This window comes from Scatophagus argus, chromosome 17, assembly GCF_020382885.2.
Source record: "Scatophagus argus isolate fScaArg1 chromosome 17, fScaArg1.pri, whole genome shotgun sequence".
Lineage (NCBI taxonomy): Eukaryota > Metazoa > Chordata > Actinopteri > Scatophagidae > Scatophagus > Scatophagus argus.
Window position 1 is genome coordinate 6,660,752 of NC_058509.1, and position 27,951 is coordinate 6,688,702.

The 27,951-nt window shown below is 42.1% G+C and overlaps 1 protein-coding gene and 1 long non-coding RNA gene across 3 annotated transcripts; one reads left to right on the plus strand and one right to left on the minus strand.

The window, feature by feature from the left end:
* Positions 1-19,729, minus strand: LOC124074585 (TGF-beta receptor type-2-like). Of its 2 annotated transcripts, XM_046417653.1 has the most exons (7): positions 19,416-19,715; positions 16,269-16,410; positions 15,280-15,470; positions 11,154-11,929; positions 10,116-10,257; positions 2,254-2,378; positions 1-1,768 (listed from the first exon to the last, which is right to left on the minus strand). In XM_046417653.1, the coding sequence occupies exons 1-7, from the start codon at positions 19,486-19,488 to the stop codon at positions 1,589-1,591; spliced, it is 1,629 nt and encodes a 542-aa protein (XP_046273609.1). In that variant the 5' UTR covers positions 19,489-19,715; the 3' UTR covers positions 1-1,588. The 2 variants fall into 2 exon arrangements, with proteins under 2 accessions (XP_046273609.1, XP_046273610.1); XM_046417654.1 differs by lacking the exons at positions 1-1,768; positions 2,254-2,378 and adding an exon at positions 6,890-9,364 and having other exon boundaries at positions 10,091-10,257; positions 19,416-19,729.
* LOC124074586 lies at positions 18,464-27,951 on the plus strand. The gene is made up of 5 exons (XR_006845876.1): positions 18,464-18,909; positions 20,686-21,431; positions 21,898-22,160; positions 22,243-22,298; positions 27,321-27,951. It is a non-coding gene; the product is annotated as an uncharacterized LOC124074586 (long non-coding RNA).

Here is a 27,951-nt window from a genome sequence, read left to right on the forward strand (position 1 = left end):
CCCCCCCGTACATGAATGAGTGAATGTGAGTCTGTGCGTGCCAACACAAGGATGCAAATGTGTTGCGTGTGTGTAGTACGCATGAGGGGATGTGCAGATTTACGTGTCAGAATGATGCATACAAGCACTCATGCACGACTTAAGCTGACTTAAACTGATAGTGTGTTTTAAGTCTGTGCCACAGCTGGAAATTTAACTCCCTGTTGCTGTCTGAGAGAAGGTCACAATTGCGGTGGTCTCAAAGCTCCATGGCGATAATTCCAGTTAAATCTTTTCATACCAAAAGCATATTTTCATTGCATTAATACTTGAATACTGAAGCACAGAATTAATGCAGGATACTGAACAGTACTGTGGCTCCTTTAGTAATAATGAGAGCTAAGGAGGTCATGTTTAAACTGTTTCAGTGATACTGAAAATAACGGTTTGGGGCTGTAAAGTAGTTCCGATTTTCTAATAAAGAGTGACACAATGTTAAAGCAAAACTCATCTCACATATCATCCTTTTGGGAACAAACATAAGTGGCAGCAAAGGTCAAAGCACAAAGCAATATGATGCCATTAAAAAAACCAAATCGACAAACTATGTACTATAATACTTTTAATTATGGCTTTACACTTTTATACAAAAATGACTTTGATATAGATCTTTTCTGACCACTGGATCAGCATTCCCTTTTCTATAACAAAATGTCTACAAAGAAGCTCAGCTTTTCATAGCATACAGGCAGCATGCAGGAACTTCCAGTTTAGAGTCTTTTATAAATCTTTATATTGCTTTCTGTCTTTTTATATTGCTTTCTTTTTTAAATCCTCTGAGTAATACATATATACACACACACACACACACACACACACACACACACACACACACACACACACACTTTGCTGTCTTTATTTTAAAGTCATAGTCTTTAAGAGAGGATATCAGCTTTACCTGAAGATCACTGACTTGGATGGCTTTTCGGCTTCTCCTTCTGAGGGTGGTTTCCATTTCATGTGACAAGAAATTACACCTGCACCCCGAAACATGTGCTGGACTGCTGTCCTGCCACAGTGACAGCCAGGGAAACATTTCAGTATACAGGTGAATAAACTATAAGGGGGATATTAATGCTACGTACTGTCTTAATATTTTACATGGCTCTCTGTCCCCTCCTTTTCCTGTCCCTTTATTTCCTATACCTGAAATGTATTGTCACAAAAAAAAACAACTCAGAATATAAAAATCATTTGGTGTGCATAGATATTGGTAATGAGCAAATAGTGTATGGTTAAAAAGCTTTACGATGAAATTTCCCTGTTTGTTTACAACTTGATGAAGTCTTTGCAACAAGCACGTAGAAAAAAACAAAACAAATCAAGTCAGTCACTGCTGTTTATATTTATGTTGGTCCTGATGCGGACATGGAAGTTTATCTCTGGTATCAGTTCTGCTTCACCTACACGAGAGTCCAGTTTGCTCCTCCGTCACAGACTTCCGACGAACCCGCAACAAACGATGCGTCCACTGGAATTGGTTTCCCTCCCAGCTGCTTGGCTGTAGCTCCTCTGCCACCCTGGTGGGGGCAGTGTTTCTGCTGAAGCTCTACTTCTCATCCACCACAGAGATTTCTTCAGGGATCTTCTCCTCCGAGTCAGAGCGATCCGACAGCTTGTCCAGGTACTCCATGTCGCAGAAGCGCTCGGCGACACACTGCGCTGTCAGACGGGCCTCCGGGTCGTGGTCCCAGCACTCATCTATGGAGGTGCACACTATCTGGATGCCCTGCAGAGGGGGGAGGAGGAGGAGGAGAAGGAGGAAGAGGATGGATATAATCAATAATACAGACTTGGGGCAAGTCTCACTGTGGCAGCATAGCATTATCACCTCAAGCTGAAACTGTGAATGTCCATGTGTGTTTATGTTTTTTCCATCTGTGTCATTTATGTCAATCTACCGAGATATGTTCTATAATACATCAGAATTAAACACTCAGTTGGCAGTTTATTAGGTACACCTGGCTAAAACCAGTGCAATTGCAAATAATTCAACAGTCCTGCAATAAATTAGCCCTTGCTTCATGAAAGTTATCCTCCCAGCTTAGCTCCTCTGGTTCTATAATTCCTCAAACGGGTTAAAGGACGCATCATCTATGAAAATCATCATATCATTAAGCAGTACACATCCGAGTGGATTTTAACTGAGCAGTTTGTTCTGCTAACTTGGAAAATGAAAAGGGATTTGATGTATGTTATCGCGGTGCCTCTTACTGTGTGGTTGATCCAGCTGTTGGGGATCTCGGGTCTTCCTCTGTCTCGGAGAACGCTGTCCTTCATACTCTCGACACACGGGTGTTCCCTCAGGTTCCCAAAGGGTGGCTCGTATTCTTTCACCTCTGCACGCACAAACAGGAAAAAAAATAAGTTATCTGATAATCTGATAATTATCTGATGAGCTTTGGTTGCTGCGTACGAGGAACAAAATGTAAGCGTCTGCTGTAAGATCGAACAGTGACACCATATCAGATCACACATCAACAAGCCCTCTCAAAGGATTCACTGTGCGCTCCAAATTATAACGGCAGGTTGCAAACTTTAAATAGCACTGAAGCAGCACAAACAACTAAAGAATCCTGAGCTGCTGATAGAAGGGCTGAGGGGGAGCTTTGCTGAAGAGAAACACTTATTATTGTCACATTTTTACCCTCAGCGTCAAGGAGCTTAAAGTATCTCACCAACGCAGCTCAGGCTGTGTGTCAGCTCTCTTACACAACGAAATCCACGGTGCTTGTCAAAGGCAATTTACCAGCTGAGTTTACTCAGGGTAAGATTTCAAAGCACCGGCGTGGAGGATACAGTTTGAAAACCGTGGGTCAAGAATTTCCAAAGACGGTTCATCTTACATGAATTCATGTGTCCTCGGAGTAAAGCAACAAATCAAATTCCAATGTGTTTTGAAGCTCTGTGCTAAAGAAAAAAAAAAAAGACACAATTTTGAGAGAATCCATCGAAGCCAGAGGAGTCTGATGAGGCACGCGATCGTGTGAACGCTGAAGTAAATAATTAGCTTCAGTGGATTTTTAATAACGGAAAGATGACCAGGAGTCTGAGGATCACACAGCACAAAAGCCTTCAAACAGGAAACAGACACAGCTTCTCCTTTTCTATTCAGTGTTCTTCTTTTGTTTCTCATTTTTCTGCTTCCAAAACTTTAGACCGACTGTCACTGAGCCTTCTTATACACCTCACCCACAAAGACACACATGTGCCTCTACAGAAAATACACTACAGCTTTCAGCTTTAACAACAAACTCAGACTTGACTGAGTGAAATGAGTCACACGTGAAGTGAGGTCTGCGTTATGGCACAATGATGTTAAATCACTGTATGTGAAGAGCTCAGAAATGTCCCATTTGCAGTAGAAACAATGACAGCAATGAAAAGCAAAAGCAGCACAACAGTGATACTTCAGATGAAGATGATGATGATGACGCTGCTATCAGGTATTAAGCGATACTGTGCACAGTGAAGGCTGTGTGACATGTTGCCGAGTAACAGCTTGTAATATACAGGTATTTGTCTTGGGTGTTGCAATGTACATTTCACTTATCATCTATTTTTTACCTACACCAACAAGACAGCGGCAGTCACTGCATGCATAATGAGCTGGTGCTATAACACAGCATGTCCGGCTCCAAATACACACAGAACACAAACACAAACTGAAATAAAAGCACAGTGTGGTTGCTTCCTGCACTTTCCTTTCTGTAAATCTGCCCCACAGAGTTTACAGTAACGGAGCAAAACGAGCCCTGGAGTAACCCGCCCAGGCACGAGGCCAACATGTTGTCCCTGCAAGTGAACCGACGCATCTTGTACGCAGATTTTTATATATACACACATTTCCAAATGTGTTGATCGGGTTAAATTACTGGAATTATATACAACTTGCAGGATGAACCAGATCGTGGTTTCACAATTCACTCTTTCAAAAAGTGTTAAAAAGAAAGGAAGTTATGAAGCCCACAGACAGGAACTGCAGGCTTCTGGGAGACAGACTTGCACAACAGCAGATTTGGCTGAAACTTCCCATTTTTCTTTCTTCTTTCTTTTCTGCTCTCTTTCTTTTAGTTTTTCTTCACAAGCCTCTGCTTTGGTATGATTATTACTAAGGTTAAAAATTGCCCCACCCAACCAACCTTTAAGAGGAAAGGTGACGGATTAGTTTTGGTTTTGACAGGACCGAGGGAGTGTATAACTGCAGCCTACACTGCAAATCCACTTTATAAACAGCTGGGCAAACATGTTTATGTGTCCATTTCCAAACAATGGGTCCGAAACATATGAATCACACTACTGAGCACTTTGAAGTGTAAACAGCAGCTTGTATTCCTGGATGGAAAGTTTGGCCAATCCTGCTTGAAAAAGAAAAGATTTTTTCCCCAGGCAAACCTTAAATTTAACTCTGAACTAGCAAAAGCTATTGAAAACACAACACAAGGAGCGAGGGAGGAATGCTGCGGTTTGCAAAAGTCACACACTGCATATTGACAAGATTCCCGCGAAGCAATATAACAAGTTCACCCGAGTAACAATGAGGACCTTAAACTGAGTCTCCTGCGACAGCTGACATGTAGTGATGTGAATTCTGCAATGCTAGCACATATTTCTTCCTTAATGTCTGTTTTCCTTTCCAGGTGTAAGGCATGCCTGTAGCCACGAGAAATTCAGTTAAATGGAGGTACAACAGCAGACTTCTCAGTGAATGTCACCCCTCAGGAGCTTTTCCACACACACACACACACACACACACACACGCAGTCCGTGACATTCACGTTACCACAGCTGATGGCCTCTTTTGTGCCTGTCGGGGAATGACCAGGTGTCGCACTTCAACCATCCCAACTAATTACAGTTTTGTCATTCATTAACTTTTCATTTCTTTGTATGGCCCCGGCATAAGGATGTATTTAGCTCAGTAATATGTTTAGATATCAGTGGTCAGACTGCAGTAGCAAACCCAGCAGGACCAAGACAACAAAGGAGAGAGAAACACAAATCATCCTAAATTATTCTAGCAAGCAGCATTTGATATTTTGGTTGATATTTTTGTTCTGCTGCCCTCCGAGTTAACATTTTTGCCTAATTATGGTCGGCAAAGCAAGCATAAATACTGAAAAAAAAAAAGAAAAAAAAAAGAAAAAAAGAACAGAGGTCCTGTCACCTAACCACATAAATAATGCAGGAAAAAACAGATCCACAAGGACTTTCGACATGCACTTGGAAGTAAATTAGTAATGTGATCACAATAACACTGTCTGTTTCCCAGAGTCTGCCTTAGTCAAGCAACAAAATCTTTACTAATCCACTCCTAGCAGCCTCTGCTGGTTTTCATTAGGCCGCCGAGGCAGTTACACTTGTTTGTGTTCCTCACAAGTTGTTAAAGTCATTTAGTACAGATGTATGCATGTGCCTTACATGATAGCAGAGCTTAATTTTGGACATATGGCACTGACTTACCCGCGAGGCTTACACTACCATTAACCAAAGATGATATGTGCCCTAACCTTCAACTAACCCCATTAAAGGAGACCAAAAAACCATTTTAGCTCACGCTGGATGCAACTTCAATCGGACCAAAGTGGGCACACACATTTTGTCCCTAACTGATCCCCAATCAAGTGGCTTGAAAGGAAAAATTTGTCCCCAAAAGTGGACTACGACAGACCCTACACACACGTATATGCACACACCATACCATCAGGTCCTCCAGGCCTGGAGGAGTTGATGGTTTGACATCTGGAGAGCAGATGCGCTAACCTCTTCTCCTCACCAGTCTAGTGCAAACCTCTCCCTCCAGGGACAGAAGGTATTTCTCTGTCTGCAGCTCAGCATTCAACAACACACCACTATTATCCCCCTACGTAGCCCCACCCGCCTGAGGAACGCCCTCTTAGTCTTTCCAAGCCCTAAATCTGGACCGCCTAAATTATACAGAAGAGACATTTTAAAGAATAGAGGCAAAGATAAAGAGGCCTCAGCCTTGAATCTAGCTTTTCCTTCTCTCCGAGGTATGCTGATCTCTCCGTTTCCCTCTCACCAACTCTTGCTCTGTCTTTATAGTACTGGAGGATAAAGAAAACAAAGTGATGGCTCATGGCTGGCTGACTGGCACCGTCGACAGACGGCTGTGTTCTCCTCATCTGGCAGATCTCAGATCAGAACATGGCCTCAGGATCTGTGACAAAGCAGCTACGCGGCTGCCTGCCACTGGGACGCAGAGCACTGATCAGACATCTGTCTTCCACACACACACACACACACACACACACACACACACACACACACACAGACAGGTGGCAAGGGAGACATGAAAGACGAGAGGAAACCAGGGCTTCACCCCAGTCATTATAATGATGCCCTGGGATGTGTCACTCTGAATTTCTGCGTGTGTGCACACGTGTTTCATATTCTCTCTCTCAGCTGAGGTGAGTACTCAGGGTGTCATTAGTGACTCACCGACCTCCAGGGACAACTTGGCAACTTTGGGAAAAACAAGAGACCAGCAGCACGAAAGCATGAAACTCACTGACTGCACTCTGTAAACACCTCAGTTTTACTCTCATGTTGCTCCGATTCCCCCGTCACTACCAGATCTCTGCCAGCAGATTTAGTTTGGCTGCCAGTGAAGCAAAACCAAATTACTGCATCTCATTTACGCTTATTCTTTCCACTTTGCTCTGGGTTTATCAAGGTAGGAGGCCGCCTGTGTTTGTACAACGTTTTCAATCGCTCGGCACGAGAACATCTCCGTTTTGGCCTTACTGAACTACACATTTCACCCCTCTGCTTGTCTGAGAGAGATGCCAAGTGGAGAAAGTGGTGGATGAAGATATATATATATATATATGTGTAAAAGAAAAAGAAATATAACCCATTCGATCTGCTTCTATCTATAGTCTCTATTCTAGTCCAGGGGTGGGATGGGAACCTCTCTCTTTCCCCTCACTCCAGTAAATCTACACTAGCCTGGGCTGCCTGTCTGTCTGTGCCAGCGTAAGAAAAGCTGGATGGCTGTCTACAGTGCTGCAGTGCAGTGGGAGAGTAATTAACTGCTCCTTCAACTGCCTGAGGGAAGGAAGAAACAGACAGACTGACAGAGAGGGGGCAGATAAACTGAGCTGAAAGTTTAGAGACAGAGAATGACAAAGAGTTTCTGTGCAAGGTCAGTGGGGAAAGTGTTTAACCTGGGTCTCAAATAACATTTGCTGTCCTGTGCAGTGTGTCTGTTTGTCGACATCTAAATAAACGCAATGTAAGGGAATGAAAGACTCAGAAATAAACTCAGGAATGAATGAAATGGATGAAGGAGGATGGAGTGGGATGAATAAAGCTGTTGTCCCTCAAATCCCTCAAGAGGAAACAAAGTGAAGCCACACTAACCTTTATCCAGAGAGACTGGATTCATTTAGTCCATCTCTACCAACATGTATCCTGTCTGGTCTCCTCTCATGAGACACTAGCTGCAAAACATCCTCATATTAAAAGGAGACATCCACACTTACTTACATACAACATTGCTCTGAGAACATTGCGTCTTGGGGACTTGTGCTCATTGCAAAACAGGAAATAGTCTATTTTCTTTTCAAAAGGTGTACCCGCAAGGCACACATATTCTGGATGTTGGGAAGGAAAAGCAAGGGGGACTGTGGGTCACTCAGCCATGTTTTTTCTTGAGAGGACTCTTGGGCAGCTTCAACTTCAAGCAACTTCAAGGAGCCCCCCCGAGAGGATCAGGGGACAAAACAGGAAAACATCAAAGTAGAAGCGTTCATGCCCAAACCCAGCATTCAATCACTGCTCTGACACAATGGAGGCAGGATCAGTCCCAGAAACAAGCTGGACCACAGAGACACTACAGGGAAGTGAAAACAAACGACTTGGTGTCGATGTGAAATACTACCCCCTCTGGTCTGCCTTCAGATAATCACTCATTTCTATTATTTGCACATATCCTGGCCTTGTTTTTGCAGCAGAATGACAAACACTAGTAAGGGTACATTAGTTAAGTGAAGGCTGATCCTTGAGACTTCTAGAAGATGAATTGTGTGGTTGACAGTTTCCGATTTTTTCCCCCCATAGTGATTAATGGGTCACGGACGGCTTACACATAAGTCCTGCTCCACAGTGTCATATGTCTAGTAAGTGAACTCAAGGTGGAGCTGGTCACTGCGCTCTTAATTGGAAAAGTTGTCAATGTCTCAGTATTCCTTAGAGTTCAAGTCAGCTGTGGAGACAATTCTTCTGTTTACAGTATTTCTGAGGATATTTACACAGGCCTCACAGGGCATTTCATCAATCAGTGCCTCTATTGATTTCCTTTACACTAAGCATCCCAGGCTGATCTCTAATTTGCGTGGTTATTTCTATTATTAACTGCAGCAAAGGTCACAAGGGATGCTCACTGTGTGTGCAGTGGGGTCACCATGCTGTCAGCCAGGCAGTCAGAAAACATCATGTTTAACGCAAGCGTCCATAAAACACAGCTTATTAAGATAAACACACACACACACACAAAAAAAAACATTCAGAGGTGGGCAGTGAGGGCAGCATGCGGGATACCAATTAAAGAAATAGTTATATATTTTAGCAAATATGCTTATTTGCTTTCTTGAGAACTGGAGGAGAAAATCTGCAATACTCTCACGCCTGTCTGGCAAGTGGTGCTTTTATAGAGGTTATATGCCAGATTATTTTTCTTCCAGCCGGAGGCAATGGATTTATTGAGTCTGTGCTGGTTGCTGGTAGGCAGATTTTATTACCTATGGACAGAGTCAGACTTACTCTGTCCTCCTGTTTCCAGTCTGAGAGTGGTATCAATCTTCTCATCTAACTAAGAAAGCGCATTGTCCAAAATGTCAAACTATTTCTTAAAAAAGTCAGTCTTACAGGAATCGTTAAAAACCTTCTTGGCCTCAAATATTGACTGTCATCAGTCCTGTTGTTCTCTAGTTGTCCCTGTGTTCTCTGAAGAGAGACAAGCTGACGTGGTAGCACAAATTCTTATCCACACATCTGCTATGCTGAAGGGTTAAACTGACTCTGATACAACAGAGGATGTGCAAGTACATTGTATATATATTTTATAGATGGTGCTTATTCATCGATATAAGTTTATGAAAGCAAAATGTTTTGATTAGGTTTTTATATCTTATGGTCTGTGTGCTCTCTCACCACCATGAAGTAATTTCTCCTTCTCTCTCTGTGTCATCACAGCAGCTCTTCTGCAATACTAAATTCTGTGATTGTAATCTACCTCCTGGAGCACAGTCGTGCCTGTGATCAAAACAAAATTTTCATCCTACAGTCACGTGTGGTTAATCTAATGCAGTGCTTCTCAAATAGTGGGGCGCGCCCCCCTGGGGGGGCGCGGTGCGATGCCAGGGGGGGCGCGTGTGACCCTGGGGAACATGCTTTTTTTGCCGTACTAGAATAAAGTGTAATTGCACATCCACTACAGTAGTTGGCAGTGGCGCTCTCATTGTCAGAGTGTGCGCAGGGAGTATTAGCTCTGTGGTGTAGCGGTTTTTTTGCACCAAGCAGGCGATATGAAGTGCAGTAAACGAACCCTTAAGAGACAACATGAAGAATTTTTTAACAGGGATGAGAAGAAAGGCGGAGAGAGACGAAGATAATGAGACAAAAGTAACTCACCCGAAAGCTAAGACGAGGAAATATGACGAAGCATATGTAGCGCTTGGCTTCACTGTGACTACACTGGGAGACGACAGACCGGTGTGTTTACTGTCTAAAAATGTTGGCAGCGGACAGCATGAAGCCAAATAAATTAAGGCGCCACTTGAAGACATTACATCCCAATCATGCTGATAAGCCGCTGGAGTTTTTTCAGCCAAAACGTGCCGAATATTGCCAACAATCATCCCGCTTTGTGAATGCTACTTCAGTAAACCAGCGAGAATTGTTAGCATCCTATTATTACATATTATTAAATATTATTACATATAGGGGGGGGGGGGGGGGGGGGGGCGCGAATTGTTTTCTACTTGCTGGGGGGGGGCGCAACAGAAAATAATTGAGAAGCACTGATCTAATGTGTCTGTGTCTAATCTTACCTCCAATTGCGTTACACCTGGAGATCATCTCCCACAGCACAAGAGCCATGGAATAAACATCGGCCTGTTTGAAGGATTCAATGTTTTCCAGGTTGATTCTGGACTCCAGGACCTCTGGGGCCATGTACCTGGCTGTGCCCACCTGAGAAAAAGCAGGGAGGAAAAAGATTTCTATCTTATTTAAAGTCCTTCACACCACAGATGATGTAAGTGTTAAGGGAATGTGTAATTATAATATATGTCTTGTATGGCTTGAACAACATTTAGTCTTTTAACCAGTTAGTTTATATGACTAAACGGGAGTTATTTAGGTGAAAAAACCCATCTAAGCAGACCATCTTAACGGTATGCGCTGTTTACTTGCATTAATCATGCGGCAGGTGGTAATTTTGTGCTGTAGTAAGATGTAGCATCACATTGATCTGAATTAATACCTGTTTGATGTGTAAAATAATTGGGAAAAACAAAGGTGGCTCTGAGCTCAACAACACATTGCTTGTCATCACATAATTACCACGTCGGAAAACGTGTTCAATGGCACTTCCTTGAAATGCAGTGAGGACATTACGACGCATTAGGTGTGCTGTGCAGCAAAGGTTGAGGCCGTTTTGTAATGAGTCATTTTCATAAGAGAGTCTAAAATGACTTTGGCCTATTACATCAGCGTAATGAGTCCATTAAGAATCAATCAAGCCTGTTTGTCTAGTGAGTATAATAAAAACGACAACCTTAGAACACTTACAACACCATTCCTATCAGCATTAGCCATCTGGGGCCAACACACAAAGGGCTCCAAATATTAAGAGATAGTGCCCCTGAGAGATGAGCATCAGAAATGAAAAGTTTGATTGATAGCACTGCTCTTTTCAAGGCCTGGTAAATATCTTGAAAGAAATGTATGGCAGGATTGGAATGGCCTGTGACTGGAGTTCAGCCACAAATTGTAACAAGAGGGGAATAGATTGTTTTTTTTTTATCTCCATGCAGATCAAAAGCTGTGTAAAACAAATAACAAAATTTAATATGATCAAGCTTTACCTGCCCACTGTTGGCCAGCTCATCCACAGACAGAGTGTTGTCAAGGCGGAGGGCGAGGCCAAAGTCGCACAGGCAGCAGGTCAGGTCGCCTTTCACCAGTATGTTGGAGCTCTTAATGTCCCTGTGCGCGATGGGCACCTTGTAGCGACCGCATGTGGTGTGGTCACTGTGAAGGTGCGCCACTCCACGTGCTAGTGAACCCCCCAGCATCCACAGGTCGTGCCAGTTGATGATGTGGTGAATCAAGTACTCTTGAAGGTTCCCTCTCGGGTGGTAGGCTGTGATCAACCAGCACTGTCTCTGCAGCTTCCTTTCCTCTGCTGTCAGGAAGTGGAGCACATTGTCATGTCTCAAGTCTGCATCTGAGAAAATTTCCTTCTCGTTCTTCCAGGAGGCGTACTCCTCATACGTGAAAATCTTAACAGCCACCGTCTCGAAGCCCTGCTCCTCGCTGACTGAAGAGCCCTGCTTAAGCTTGGCTTTGTAAACTTCTGCAAAGCGTCCTTTTCCAACCTGAACATCCAGTTCAATGGGCAGCAGCTCTGTGTTGTGATTGAGGTTGTTGGCGTGCGTGGAGCTACTGTCTGAACCTTCTTCGTCTATCATGATGGCGTGAGCGTCGCTGAAATCCAGCGGAGGACCCTTCTTGCGTCTGGAGCTGGCTTGCCGCTGGCGGTAGACCCGATAACAGTAGAAGGAAGTGATGACGATGACAGCAATTACCAGCAGAGGCACCAGGCTCACTAAGATGACTGCCACCACCTGGGAATCCATGGCTGAGGAAATAAAACAAACAAACAAACAAACAAACAAACAAACAAACAACAAAAATCAAAGGATTAAGACAATGAGGACGATGATGCCCACATTCATACAACTGACTTCAAAGCAGGGCTAATAATATTTTTATATTAACAATGAGAAAAAAGAATAATGTGAAAGTGTCACTTTTATTGAGAATAACTCTGTGGTCCTCCCCGGCTCCACACAGCATTTTAGCATCTCTGAGCTCATTATTTTGGTTTACAACAGATTTACTGTTTGACTCACACTCGTCCTTCTCATTCAACTTATTCCCAAATGCAACAGGCAGCCGTTTTCAGCAAACTACTGTACACTACCCGTGCAGCATCACACAAACACATCACAGATTAACAAAGTTAGCAACCAGCCAGTGAACAATAAGATAAGAACTTTATTGATCCCACAGGAAATTGTTGAATGTGGAGCACTTTGCTGCTTAAGCATCAGATATTCCCCACAGGGTTGGTGTACACCAAAACAGAGATAAAAAGAGAGTAAATATTGGATTGGAGAAAAGTGAGACTATATGAAACTTAATTAATGTTAATAAATGCTTAGTCTGTGTTAGCTGGTTGTGTAAATCCGCAACACATTGGCAGTTTACAAAGCAAAACATGTCGTCAGAAGTCAGTGCCGTGTTAACAGCTTGTTTTGCTCCCAAGTGGCCAAAAACAAGTATTGCATGCTTTAAAAGTTCATTCTTGACCTTGGAAACTGCAGTTTAAAAACCAACCTTATCACAAGGTTGATTTAGAAGCTGATCTGGATCTTCTGATTATATTACGCGACCTTCATCCACGGATGAAGTTAGTCAAATTGTTCAGGAATTATAGATAGATCCAAAAACACCCACATTTATAGATTCTAAAAACCCACATTTGTTCAAATTAGGTTTAAAAAGCGGGTGAATTTTACTGTTCTCTCTGATTTTAGTCTCCCCTCTGTGTAAGCACGATGTAAGGTCTTTCAAAACACTGTATTTTTCCACTTGTGCTTTTCTTGGAATGGTCATGAACATAAAACAATTTGCCTGCCACAATATAAAGAAACAAAACTCAAAATCCGCCTCGGCAGACCAGCACTGAGGCTAAGAGTAACGTAACATACTCACAGTGGAGGAACCTGACCCTTCCCTGTGGAATGTCTATAAGCATCAGAAAGCTAAAGTTGGCGTCTGGGCCACAAAGGCAAACTGCTCCAAACCCTGACCCAGCCAACCACATATTGTGTCTCTTTATAGTGTATGTCTGATTCTTCTAATTTAGGACATGGTGCGTCTGGATGCTGCCACAATTTTGGGGAAACAGTGAAAGTTTATGCTTGTGCTGTGTTTACGATCCAGTTCTTAAAGCTGCAGTCATAAAAGAAGAAGAAGAAAAAAAAACTATATCACCAGACGTAACATACTAAATGAGAAAATGCCAACTGGTCTGCACTTCGATGACTTCTAAATTTAATCATTTATACACCGTCTTGTGTAGTTGCTCCGAGTGTCACACAAGTTCCCTCACATTTTCCATTTTGAAATTGCTAGCTTTTACAGGTCTTTATTTTTAGATCTAGTTGGAGATTTTGGTTGCAGTATGAAGCAGAAATATGCTCACATTTCTCCGAATCTGCCCAAGAATTGAAACTCAAGAAATGAAACTCATTTCAAGGGCGAATGTGGACGTGAGGATCAGAGTCGGGCTGGGGCAGGACGAATGGGGAAGGCATCTAGCTCACTGCCCAGTCAAGCCCTCTGCTTCTCTCTAATTTTTTTTCCTAAACAGGAAACCACATGTCTGAAATCCTCAACATGGCCCCAGCCGGTTTGTTTTTATTTTCATAGAGTGAGAAGCTCTTTCTCACAACAAACCTGTCACTGTGCCTCCAGTACTTGCTCAGTTTTGGCCAAAGCCCTCACTTAAGTTATGAAATGTTGAATGTTCAGAAGACAAGGTTCTGCGAGTGTGAAAAACTGTGAGTCTTAAATTTAGATTGGGTAGAGATTGGGTTTTTGTGCTCAAGGGTAGAGAAACATCCCAAGACAGAGTTATTGTGATCCAGTAACCAGACCAGTAATGTAAAACCAACATCTACACTGTGCAAAAACACCTCACTGGTACTGGGTGACATTAATCAAATATTGTCCATCATCTCATGCTTCACTGTTTTCAATTAAGTCTACTTTTGTCCTAAATGTGTACTTTCACTTATGGGGGAAAAAAATAATGTATAAGTGAAAGTTCAATCAGAAAAATGCTTTTTACTGATGGATAACTGGTCACTGGCCAACAGAGCAAGAGGTAGATTCACCAGAATTTACTGGTATTGTAGCCTTGCGGTTTTTATTTCTGCTGGAGCTCCTTCATTACAACACTGTCTCATGTTAATCACTGACAAGTTACAGGGAGTGCACAGACACACTCAAGAGTTAAGAGAAGGTATTTCCATTACGTGATTCGTGCTGTGCAGATGCTTTTAATTTGGCTCTCTGTGCGGGGCCAGGTCGCGGAAATGTACCTCAGTGTTATTACTGCCTGGATGCTGTAGTCAAAATACATCTGATTCCAGGGCCAAAGTTGTAACTGGAGTCTACATGCCAGTGTCTCCAAAAATCTGTTTGCAATCACGTATCTGGAGAGCATTACAGTGCACATGTGCTAGCATCCATGCATGACACCTTACATGACAAGCTGATAGAAACTGGCATATTATGAGACTGACCGTGACTATGACATTACCATGTTATGTTGCACACATGTAGGAACCTAAGAGCCCTGTTTTTACATGCATAAGACAGAGTTACCGCGCTACTTGTCCACTATGAAAGGAAAGAGATGGGCCTATAAGAAACTGATATAACTTTGCATAACTTGTAGGTTATATGAGAAGGTTAGAATTGTAGGAAATCCATTTATTTTCATGTTTTTCTACGGGAAACAAGAGGAAAAAGCTAGCTGGAATCTGTGGCAAGCTTTTCTGTTTTGATGTTATGATGTTAGCTGTGGCACATGCTCCAGAAGCCACAAGCCAAGCTAACCAGCTGTTGGCTGTTGTTCCATATTTAACATGAAAATGAAAGTGATATTAATTGTCCCATCTAATTCTTGGCAGGAAGTCAAAAAGTACATTTTCCAAATTGCTGAATTGTTCCTTTTATGTCTGGAAGAAGAAGGTTCTTTGGTATTTCATGTTATAACAAATTAAGAAACATTTAGTATTTGCAGTGCACGATTAAAGCACCTTACTACTACTACTACTACCACCACTACAAAAAATACCCAATGCAGACACAAAATAAAGAATTAGTAAGTGAAATAATTGTGTCTTGACTTACAGGAGTTAAAGAAGACATGCTCATTGCACTCATCCTCTGAGCAGGAACAGATAAAGAACTGTGAGCCCATGCCCTTTCTTTCCTTCATCTCACACTTGCTGTTGTTGTAATCCTCCAGGGTCAAGCCATACAGTTCGTGAGCGGGGTTGTGGCAGACTGTATCAAAGGTGATGTTGCCATTTGTCTTCCTCCTTGGAGAAACCAAAAACACAAACAGAAAATACTGCCATTGACTGGATTAAGTTTGATTTGCAGTCTTTGCTCACAACTATTATGACAACGAAGTTCCCTTTTCAGAGATATGTGACACGGAAATGATGGCAGCTCTACAACTGTGCAAATAAGGCAAGTTTTCAGCCTTAAAGTGATTAAGTGCCAGCTGTAAACGGCACATTTGTCATTCTCAGCAGTCCTCAGTCTCAGCATTATGTAAATGACTGCAATACAGAAGTCACACTTACAAACGGCGAGATTTTTCAATAGCATTACAAACAGGAAACAAGGAAAATCCTGAACCTGCACAAATATACATATTTAAATTTTGCTCCCCCCGCTGAGCAGCGTTACGAGGAACATTTTAAAGAGGTGCCGCTGTCCGCTTCTGCTGACCTCAGCTCATAAGACACCCAATATAAGCAAAGTAATGAGAAACAGCAGCACAGCCTTAAGCTTTTAACACCAACACAAATCTGCTTCCTGCTGCTTCTCACATTCAGAGTCAGATTCAGCGCTGATGGGTGGTTAGTTAGCTCAGGTGCTGTCATAATGCATCAACTGTCTTCACCAGAACGCTGACTGACCAAGTATTCAGAGGAAATTTCAGAGGTCACTTCAAGGAAGAACCTTCAGGGCTTCTGGGAAGAAATGTTGCCTGATCTGCTTAATAAAGGAGTATCCACTGTGTCCCCATTTCCTCTTCTCTTTGTACTTGTTGCATTTCCTAAGTAATTTAATCATCAATTTGTGGTTTAAAAACCCGGCCCACTTACCAGATACTGACGCACACATCTTGTTCATCGGGGCAGATGGAAGTGATGTTACACTCCACCTTGCAGCTCCCTTTACCTGTGCAGGTGGTTGTCCGCACATCACAGAACTTGCACAGCCGTTTTACCTGCATTATTGAGGCTTCTGTAAAAGGAGAGGTGAGAGGTGAAAGATGGTGAGATGGGTGGAAAAAAAAAGGCCAGTCTACTCTATAAAAACATCAAACTGACTCAAGCCCATTTTCTTATAAACGACTGGACAGACCTGCAACGATTAGTTGATTAATGGATTAGTTGCTCAAAAGAAAAATGTCTGCCAACCAATTTGATAATTGATTTGTCATTTCGGTCATTTTTAAAGCAAAAATGTTTAACATTTGCTGATTTCAGTTTTTGAGCCTGAGGATTTGTTGCTTTTCTTTGTCATTTATGATAAGAAATGAGGAGTCTCTGGGAAATGTTGGTAAGCACTTTTCACTATTTCTTGACATTTCATCATGAAATGTGATTCATCAAATAACCTTAAAAATGACTGTCAGATTAACATGTAACAAAAACAAGTTCCCTACAACTGGACTGACTAAGCGGCGTTTGCAATAAAATGAATGAGTTATGAGTTATTAGCGAGAAAAACTGAGAATTTAATTAAAGTGTGGGAGTCTTTTGGAATTTGCCAATAAGCAGAAGCAGATTTTCAACATAATCACAAGAAAATCCATCCTAGAGGGCTGGACAGATTTTTTTCTTTTTCCCCTGTGAAGTCTGAACAATAAGAGCAGTGCACAGTGGCATCCACCTCCTTTGGTCTTGCTCAGAGATTGACTTTGCCGGCAGGCAGACCCATATCAGGGAAACAGACAGGATTGTGTGATGAATGCCTGCGGGTTTGATAATCATCTAAGGAGACAACTGCCAGACAGGCAAGAACAACAAACAAAGGAAACACGCATGCATCTCCTTGCTGAGCAGTCTCTAATTTGTCAGGCCGATGAGTCGGCTCCCTGTGTAGAAAGGTGTGGTGCCAACTCTGTTTGTGAATATCAACAACAGAAAAAAAAGGAAGAACGATGCTATGTATCATTGTCTGTGAATGTTTAGAGAGAGGCAGAAATGCATGTGCATGTGTGTACATGTTGGCGAGTATTTGCATTCATACAGAAATTCTCTGACTGCAGTCTGCAGCTTTGCCTTAACAAGCTGTGAATGACAGAACAAAATAAACAAACAAACAAAAATATGGCTCTGCTGAACACACAGAGGAGATGTTGCACAATGAGGACGGTGAACAATCCTCTCTTCTCTGATTTTCTTTTTCCTACAGAGAAGTACTCCCCACCACATAAAAGTACATGTGGAAAGAAGTGGATCTTGTGGCTTTAAGAGCTGGAAATGACCAAATTTCCCAGGATCAATCTAGTAACAGTGATTCAGGAAAGAATGCGTCATACAGACAGCGCCTCATGATGTTGTTGTTTCAAGATGAGTTTGTGCAAGTGTGCACAAACTCAACGCAACTGAAGCGAGAAAGATAAAGTTAGGCCTCTCGCTCCGAGCCTATTGAGTAAACAGAGGGCAAAAGAGATATTTCCACAGGACAAAGATTCCTTACTCCTTCCATATCTTAAGAATTCATGTTGAGAGGTAAAACAAACTTGAAGATAAACTAAGTGAATACAGGAAATGAGAAAAAAAACATGTGACAGCACTTCTACTGTAAAACCACATGACCACAATTCAACTAATACACTGACTGTGTGTGCAGAGGAAGTGCACCTGTCTCTTGCAACAGAATGCACGACACCAAACACAAGAGAAACAGATACTGCAGACATACTGTAGTTCAAGATTACTTCCTGAGGAAACTCTATAAGCAAACATGTGGCGTACAGTATACGAAATGGCAGCCTGCTGCCTGAAGATAATGCTGACATGATCAAATAACCTTCAAGTGAGATGTTTTAGAGTGAGAAGTGAAAGCAGACCTGAGACAGAAGAAGTTTGTTTAATATCTCTTTGCCTCTGACTTCACATGGACTTGAGGTGTGCGAGTGTGTGTGTGTTCCTAACATGACACAAAAAGCCCACTGTGTCGTTTCACCCAATCTGCCGGGTGGGGTCAGGCCTGCGGCTTTCAGCAACAGAAATACTGCACAACCTGCAGCGTTAAAGAGCAGCGAATCTAGAGGGAGTTACACTCAACAGGGAGATACTTGAGCAAGAAGACCTGCAGGATATTGCATACAGGTTGTGTTTAATGGCCTTGTGTAAACGGACAGTCTCCCAAAAACAAAACACCAAAACATTACACTTGAACTTAAGACTAGACTACATGACAGAGCAATCCAAAGCTCTGCCCGGCGGGCTGGTGATGTGTTTTGATGTAAATCAGCACTGAGGGCGGATATTGCTATTGCTGCTGCTGCTGCTGCTGGTGGGAAGGTGGCTGAGCCTGAGTAATTATATCATTAGAGCAACTCCTGTGAAAGAGCATGTCATTTAAACCCGGGGGTGGCGGGCTATGGACGGGATGAATGGTAGTAATTGTCACCCGGGGCTACATATAATTGCAGAGAGAGGGAAAGAGGATTAGGAGCAGCCAAAGCTAGTCGGTGCCGCTGGGACTCGACTCTTGAGTCAGATGAAGGTAAAACACTGCTAGACCTGTTAGCAATGTGGCTACACATGAAAAGATGGAGAAAAGTGCAGGGGCGGGGGGGCTTTAAAAGGACAGGTGGTGCCCTCCACGGAGCCACTGCAGCACTCAGAGCCAGGAGAGGTTAACAGGGTAAACAGAAATTTACGTTTCACGACGACACAGGATGAGCTAACAAGTAAGGGCTTGAATGTGTAAGGCTAAATAAGCTGAACAGCCTACGCACTTAGGAAGTTTCTCTTTTTTTAAAAAAAGAAAAGGAGAAAAAAAACACATTTTTAAATTAAACGCGGCGCGATATTTCACCATAGGTCCGTGTTAAAACACCTGTGTAAGAAAAATAAATAAAGAAAGAAAAATAAAGAAAAAAATAGTGATTATAGTCTGTCATAATTACTCAAAGGAGGAAAATGTGTGACTTAACAGGGTTCATGGATTCTCCTGAAACTACTCGGCAGCTTTGAGAACTTTTCGCGTAAGTTTTACGTTCAACTCACCCGCCTCCTCGAACAAAATACTACCAAAGAGTATCGTTCCACACCAAAAAGCGGAAAACCGAAGTAGCTCCATTTAGAAACGGCCTATACACTCCCCTCTTTCTCATTAATTTACCGAAGCCTTGACAGCGGGTTAATATCCAGACAGACACCGCGGACTCTATTCTGCCCGCCTGTTGCTTCCCCACCAAAACGTCTTCACGGCTCCGCGCAGAGGAAGCACAGTAAACGCACCCAGGCAGGGCTTGCCCTATATGCACTTTTCATGAAACAGGAAATCTTCAGAGGGGTTGGACAGTTTTTTTTCCTCTTCTTCTTCTTCTTCTTCTTCTTCTTCTACTACTACTCCTCCTCCAGACATGCTCATGTGGTTCTCAAAAGTCTTGAAGCATGTTATTATGAGGCTGAAACCCGGCAGAGTAGGACTTGAAATGACATGCTCTAAAATAGCTTTAACCAGAGGCTTCACCTATATATGCAAACACCCTGATTTATACTTCAAAAGCGGTCACACCTCTCAGGTCTCATTTAAAGAGCTGTCAACTGCTGGCTCATATTTAATTTAAACTTTTTTTTTTTTTGCAAGACTAAACTCATCTAAGGGTCCTTTTCCATGTCACTAAATTACATTCCTGTGCTTCAGTGTTTTGTTGTTTTTTAGTAAATCGAGGATGACATAAGTCTGTAACTCCTTATCTCACAGTGTTTATTGAAGGCACACAGAGGTTAAGTCCACTCTAATGTCGATAAATTTCACAACTATTGCTGGGTCTTTGCAGACATGTGGTTTTGCTCTGCATACTCGAGGCGTGATGTCAGTTTTCAGTCCTGACCTCATGACCCTGGAGCTTATAACTCTCTACACAGGACGTCCGCTCCTTCTTACACCATCGGCTCTCTGGGCTTCATTAACAGCTCTTGTGTTGCTTTTGGTGAGCCTGTGATAGTGTATGTGGTGTAGAACTTGCCTGAGAATCAGTTAGGTTTTTAAGTTGTCGTCAGTGTCAGAGTAAATCCAGTGATCTCTGTCTGTACACCCAAGGGTACGTTTTAAACGGTACAGTGATAATAGCTAGTTCAGCATACTTTTAATGGTGCCAGTTTGAGAGAATGTAAACAAAAACGAGCTAAAGAAACAGGGCTCAGTTGTCAGACTTTGTAAACCGCTGGTCGACATGTTTAGAAGATATTTCATTTAGCTAATTTCGCTGACCCTGTTTTCCTTTTGGCTCTGGGTGGGTGTGGGCGTTTGGGTGTGTGTTTGTTCAAGCCTGTGTGCCAAGCAGCCATTCAGCCCTGCGAGATGAAGTCCAAGCCACAAGGTGGAGATCCGACAGCGCTGGGAGCCCAGAACGGCCGTTCCCTACTGACCTCGGCACATGTGCGCTCCCAGAGGGTCACAACATCCTGCTCACTGACCACAACATCCAAACAAACTCTTTTATGACATTATCAGCAACAGGAAACACACAACACCCCTGGGTGCCCAGAAAGGCTTATTCCAACATGATCTTGTTTAGTTGCTTCATGTGCTTCTTTCACTGTTACTGTTATAGCGTTTCTCTGCACTAGGTCCTCAGTATTGCCTTTGAACATTTTTTTCCACCTCATTGCACAAACACTGATAAACAAGTGGCAGGCAAACATCCTGAGTGGTATTACGCTCAATAGCAGGTGCTTGGTGTTCCTGTAAACTGCTCTGGTCGAGTGGAAAGGTAAACAGCACAACCTGATGACAAATCTCTGGACGCATGCCTTGAGATAACACCGATGGCAAACAAGAGGCGCGCTGCAGCACATTGCAAAGGCGTTTGGAGGTGTCGGCCTCTCTGCATCTTTTTCTGTGGGAAAAAAAGCGACAACACAAGTGCAGTGTCTCTCCCACACACAGGTTTATATGCATATACTGAATTTTCTTATGAGATCTCTTGCTTGCAACTGAGTGCCAACTGGAGGTATGCCACAAAAGGAGAGGGAGCACAGGGATATTGAATCATCAGACAGTACTAAGCTGAGGTACGGCAAGCAATGCAAAGTTAAAAAGATTAGAAACTGTGAATTTATGGCACTTACTGCAAGAGTGATATTTTGACAGTTTGTTTTATCCAAACAGTAAGTCAACCAGGCTTGATCTCAACCTTTTTGAGAGTTTTCCTTTCAGCTGTATTTTAGGTTTTGTGTCAAAGTGTTCTCATTAGAAAGAATATAGTTTTGGTTTGACTGTGCATGGTGTTAAAGTCTTGCTACTGTGTGAAATTTCGTTTATTCAGTTCATGCTTTGCACACTGTGGTCTTGGCACATAAAATTATACATTAAACAAGAGATTCCTCTTCTGTCTTTTATATAGGTGGCTATAAAACACAGCTTCTGAGGCAGAGATTCTCACTGATAATATACCTTGTCTGTTTCTGATATTTTTTTTAGCATTCATTTGAACAGATCCACTGATCAGAACTCGCTTGTTTAATTGCTCATTCACAGATAATGTCTTTGGTCCACTGGCTGTGAAAGCAAGCGAGCAGTTGGATCACCGAGCCACCCACCTCACACCGTCTGTCTTTGCAAACGACTTTCTTCTGTCAATCAAGACTTTATTACAGGATAAAGTGCACAAATACAGCTCATCCCAAAGGAAAAACATGAACATGACTCTTGAGCCCCACAAGTTCAGGCATGTGAACAGCAAAGAGAAATGTAATACAACTTGCAAATTGCTTTTGAGAATACTGGCACAAAACAATCAGGTAATTTCAACGCTGCCTTCATGATTAAGGGGCCTGCCTACGCAACTGGAATATGAAATGAATATTCTTCTTTGTTTTCCAGATTGTGGGGGAATTTTTTCTCACTTACAGTGCTTCCTTTGGATGTCAATCTGTCAGGTGAATGTGCCTCAGGATGTACCTCTTCAATCCTTCAGATTTTGCCCCAGATAATTCACATCATCCCTCTCAGTATTGCAGTAAAACTGCACAGCATACAGTACAGTATAACGTGTCTTCTGAGGATTTAAGATGAAAGCTGAAATCAAGTTAGGAAGGTGAAGTAGTCTATCTATGGATCTGTCTATCTACTACTTGAATGCTAACAAAGAATGCTAATGTCAGCATGCTAACATGCTCACAGTAACAATGCTAAGATGCTAATGTTAAGCAGGTACCTTCTTAGCTTAGCCTATTAGCATGCTAGCATATGCAAGTTAGCACTAAACACATCGTAAAGGTGAGGCTGGTGGGATTGTCGTTACTTTTGTGGGTATTTGGTCATCAAGCAAAGTGCTGGACAAACCAAGGTTTGACCTGATAATGGTGGAAGGCACAAAATCGGGCTATCACAAAGGTGAATACAATTCATCAAATAGGGGACATGATTGACTCTAAAAAAATCTTGACAGTCCGTCCACAAACTGTTGAGAAATATTGAATATTTTATAGAGTAAAAATAATTCAGTGCTCAAAAGTGACAGGCTGACACCACCGTCCCCACAGCTATGCAGGCAGCATGCCTAAAAAACAAAAAGTTAACACCAGCATTCATTTCACAACTGCAACTTGTCAGGGGAATATGACTTAATATAGCATGGTAACACACAAAAATTTTAAACCCACAGACACGTGCAGGAATCCTTGCCATGTGTGGTAAAGACAGTACGTTTAAGCTCATTGCATTTGCTTTGCCGCAAATTCTGCCAAAGGAACAAAGTACTGAGGATATCTGAGTCAACATGGCCTGCATGTGGATTTGTGTGCACGCTCATACAAGCACAACAACTCTCCAACAACTCTCTTAGCGGTGCAGATGCAAATTCATACACAATAACTCCCACGCTCTCACACAATGAATTGGCACAAGTTTCTTGTTACCACTGGTAAACCTAAGGAAGTCAATATGGCCCATTCTGACAACGACAGCCTCTCTCTGTCTTCTGCTACAGAAACGGGCTTTGTCCCTCAGCATTACTCAGACGCTGTGAAGGAAAGGAAAGTTTATCTTAAAAGTGCCAAAGGTTATAACCTTTGGTACCAGGACACTTTTAGAGCTATTGTTCTTCGGGAGAGCATCGATAGGTGTCCAAAACCCTGCCAAAGTCGGCTTCAGAAAGAGAACACATTGCGGTGGGGGGGGGAATGTGAACAAACACTCCAGCATGTGACCTCCATCTCTTTGTGACAGGGAACATCCTGTTTCTTGATGTGGTTCATGTGTGGAGATGACAGACATAAGGCCAGATGAGATTCTCTTATTTATACACACTGTTTGTTTACACAAACCTTGCATATTGACCAAGCTGCTGTGTATCAAAACTTCTGATCTTGCTAAAAACTTATTATTCAGACATTATTCAGACAATTATTCAGACATTGAGGAAAAAGCTTATCACCCATAAAACATTAAAAGCAGTACTATTAATTGTCTTACATAGTGAACCAGAAAGCAACCCCTCATTCAAAGTTTAAAACATCCCAAAACTACAAATAGAGGAAGTGAAACAAACAAAAAACAAAAACTAGCTATCAGATGAAGTTGAAAAAAACAACAACAACAAAAACACCCACATCTTCCTTCCTGTCCTGATAAAGTTTGAAAACCATTTCTGTCCTTGGAGCATAAAGCACATCGACCATTTCGGTGGTTTTTACCACAGATGCATCCAAAGTATTTAATTGCTCCAAGGGGGATCATGCTGAAAATGATGGTGGTGCCATTCAACAAACCCAGATTACAGGGAACAGGCTATTTGAGCAAAGAGAGGGGAAGCCTGAGTCGCCCTGCCTCCATTAAAATGTTTCAATATGAGTCCCTAATGTGGCCAAGGATACAGTTACACACAAACCCAATCAAAGTGTCTTGTGTTGTGAGGCAGTAAATGTAGTATATGTAGCAAAGAATTTCATGTATATGAAAAGGGAAACATATGTATGGCATGTAAGCCCTTCATTAATGAAAACCATGTGAATTATATGTATGTTTGCAGACCTGTTAACAAGCATAAAGTAATAACCAGAAGGGAAAAGTAACTAAGTACAGTTTTGGGTAATTTTTGCTGTTACACTATATAAACAAAAGTATTGGGACAAGTGACTATTACACCAACATGGACTTTTATGACACTTAGTGTTTCTGTGGGAATTTTTGCCCATTCATTCAGCAGAGCATTAGTGAGGTCAGACACTGATGTTGGACCAAAAGGTCTGGCTCACAATCTCCATTCCAGTTCATCCCAAAGGTGTTGGATGGGGTTGAGGTCAGGACTCTGTGTGGGCCAGTCAAGTTCTTCCACACCAAACTCATCCAACCATGTCTTTATGGAGCTTTGCTTTGTGCACTGGGGCACAGTCATGCTGGAATAGAAAAGGGCCTTCAACAAACACAAAGTTCACAAAGCTGGAAGCATAGCATTGTCCAAAATGTCTTGGTATGCTGAAGCATTAAGATTTCCCTTCACTGGAAGTAAAGGGGCCGAGCCCAACCCCTGAAAACAGCCCCATAAAGAGGTGTGTCTGGATACTTTTGTCTATATAGTGTGTCATTCTTCTTTATTTGTGAAATGTACTATGCTTTTGTGCTTTAGTTTGCCACGGTTACATAGCATTTTGCCTTTCTTTTTTACAGAACTCATGCACCAATAACAATAACAGACAATTTCTGTGGTATAAACAATCATATAGCATATATAGTTTAAAGATAGTTCCATTTGGTAATATTGAAATCCTGCTAACTTGTTTCTGCATTCATAATAATTATCAACCAATATACTGCTTTTAAAAACATAACAATGCATTTAAAGTAACTGTGCATCATAAATGCGTTTACTTTTGAGACTTTAATACTTTTATGTGAACAGTAGATAAAATGATTGCGTGTTGTCAAAGACAATACTCGGTCACTCGATGTGGCGAACCCACTTAGAAATATTATCTCTAAAGTGTTTGAGAGCACACTCCATTGTTTCAGTTCCACTGCCCACTACATAACTTCAGTCTTGCAGCTTGCATCAGCGATGTGTGCAGCTGCAACACGCAGCTGTTTTTACTGAAAACAAAACAAAACAAGCAAACAAAAAAGAAAAGACTGCTACCTGGCGCAGCACCAAACTGCAAAAAGGACATGAATGAATGCTAATGTTGCTCCTTGTCTGCTGACCGAGTTAATGTGCAACTGCTACCACGTTGTATCAGAGATTATGGTATTATCAACTTTATATGGTGACTTGATAATGTGTCATTGTGTTTTACAGTATGAATTTCCTTTCTGGGGGTCCACAAAGGTTTTATCTTGTTGCTCCGCCTTAAAGTGGCCAGAAAAGGATCTGAAATCTTTTAGCTTCCTCAGTTTCAGGGTCACTGTGTTTTGGAAGCTGGATTTCTGTCACTGTCATGACTTACTGCGACCCTTAAATAGAAAAAGAAACCCCTTGTAACACCTGTGTTTCTCATGCTGTGAGAATTCTGGAAAAGTATATTCCTTTTTTCCGAGGCACCTGCAACAAGCATAATTTATATGAGCGCGGGTCACTATAACATAACATGTTTGTGCATGCAAAATCAATGCTTCTGAAATGATTTTAACTGTCTAATAATAAGATTAGACTTTTGTAGCGGCTGCCCTGTAATTGGTAAATATGAAGGCTGCCAATATCAGGCTTTAGAAGTGAAAATGTCGGTGGCTCATCAAAGGCTGTAATACACAGACAGCATCCACTGATTTACAGTTGGCTCATGGTGGGATACAGCTCAGTGATGGAGGAGATGGGCGTATGCAAAGAAAACTCATTTTGCAATGACATGCAAGAGGCCGCACTCCAAGTACGTTCAGTCAGCGAGCCCAGTGATCATGGTTTCCCAAGAAACCCACTTCTGATAAACATTCAACATCAGAACGTTTGAAGGGCAAGTCCTCCCCGGTCAAAGCAGCCGCATGCATATTTACAAAAAATCTGCAGATTCCCCTGATGAGACCAAAGTTACTTCTTTGTGCTTCCCATGGGAAAGGCTGCGCTGAGATCTGGATGAAACAACATTCCAGCCAAACCAGTGTTCCACAGTGAAAATGGTATGGTGACATATTAATGTCACAAAGAGCCCACTCTATACCCAGAGGGGCCCTTAAGGAGTCACAGGGACTCTTGAGAGGTTGGTACACCAAGAATCAGGCACTTAATTGGACGGTATTATAAGGACATTTAAGATGTCATAGGCAAAGTCAGACTAATGAATTCGCTCTTACATTTATCTTCGCTTACAATGGCAATAAAGACGTTTCTGATTTCTGATTCCGATTTCTGATCTGTTTATTTAAATCAAATCTTGTGCAGCCGAAGTTTCCCATCTGAAGGACATATTCATCAAATGTGTAATGTTTTATGGTTAGTTTTTAATATATTGTTTCTCATTCTCTTAATCTTATGATTACAGTGTCTGCATAATTACAGATTTAAGTTTTAGCCTGTCATGATCTGACATCTGAGAAGCTTCTTGAGTAGGTTGCTTTTGTGTGTGTGTGTGTGTGTGTGTGTGTGTGTAACCCTATCAGTGTTCATTCTCAGGGGATTTAAGGATGTTCACTTGATAAAATCTCAGCAGAAATTATTAACTTGTATTAAAAAATTCACTATAAATGATTGAGTCAGCTCAGCTTAATTCTGCTGTGGGCCCCTCCCCACTTTTTTTTGGTCACCCCTTCACTTTTCTAGTCAGCATCAGGCTGCTATCTTTGATCTCCGGCAAACAGATGTGTGAGTTATTAGCTGAAAACACGAGATGCATATTGGGGGCAACTTAACAAGCCCCCTATAAGACTTCCTGTGACTGCAGTGCAGAGTCGTCGGGGCCAGTGGGTACATGTTGGGTGTGCCAGCACAGGAAGCTGCACTCATCCTGTGCCACCTTCTGCTCTTGTTCCAGGCAGGAAATACCACCATGAGCCGACACTGATAAGGACAAGAAGCTGAACCACGGCCACGTGGTAAACGATGCCAGAAAATAGGGGTAACATATACTCTGGTATGCTCTGTGTTTACGTACGTGTACGGTATGTACGGCTTTAGTATGCATGCACCGTGGAAATCTTTGTAATGCTTTAATGTATCCAAAGCACATCATGAACAATTATCAAGTTGTTTATCTGACTCTGAAATGTAGCTGCGAGCAAGACGATTTTTTGAGAGTTCGATGAGACGATTGATACTCTCATGTGCAGTAAGCTACAGCGAGCAGCCATTTGGCATGGCACAAAGACTGGAAACAGCTCGCCTGGCTTTGGTCAAAGTTCAAATATTTACTTTCAAACAAATACCTCTAAAGCTCATGAATTAACATGTTATATTTTGTTTGTTTATTTGGAAAGAAAACATGTGTAAAGGCCCAGATTGCTCATTGCCTGCAAATAGTCTGCTACCTAACAATGTTTTTGCTTTTGCACCTCTTCTGTACACATAAAACAAACAAGTTTTGTGGCCATGTTTTACATTCTTTCAGATCTTTCAGCCACATCTTGTGACTTTCATTGGAGGGGGAATTTGCCATTGAGAGAGAA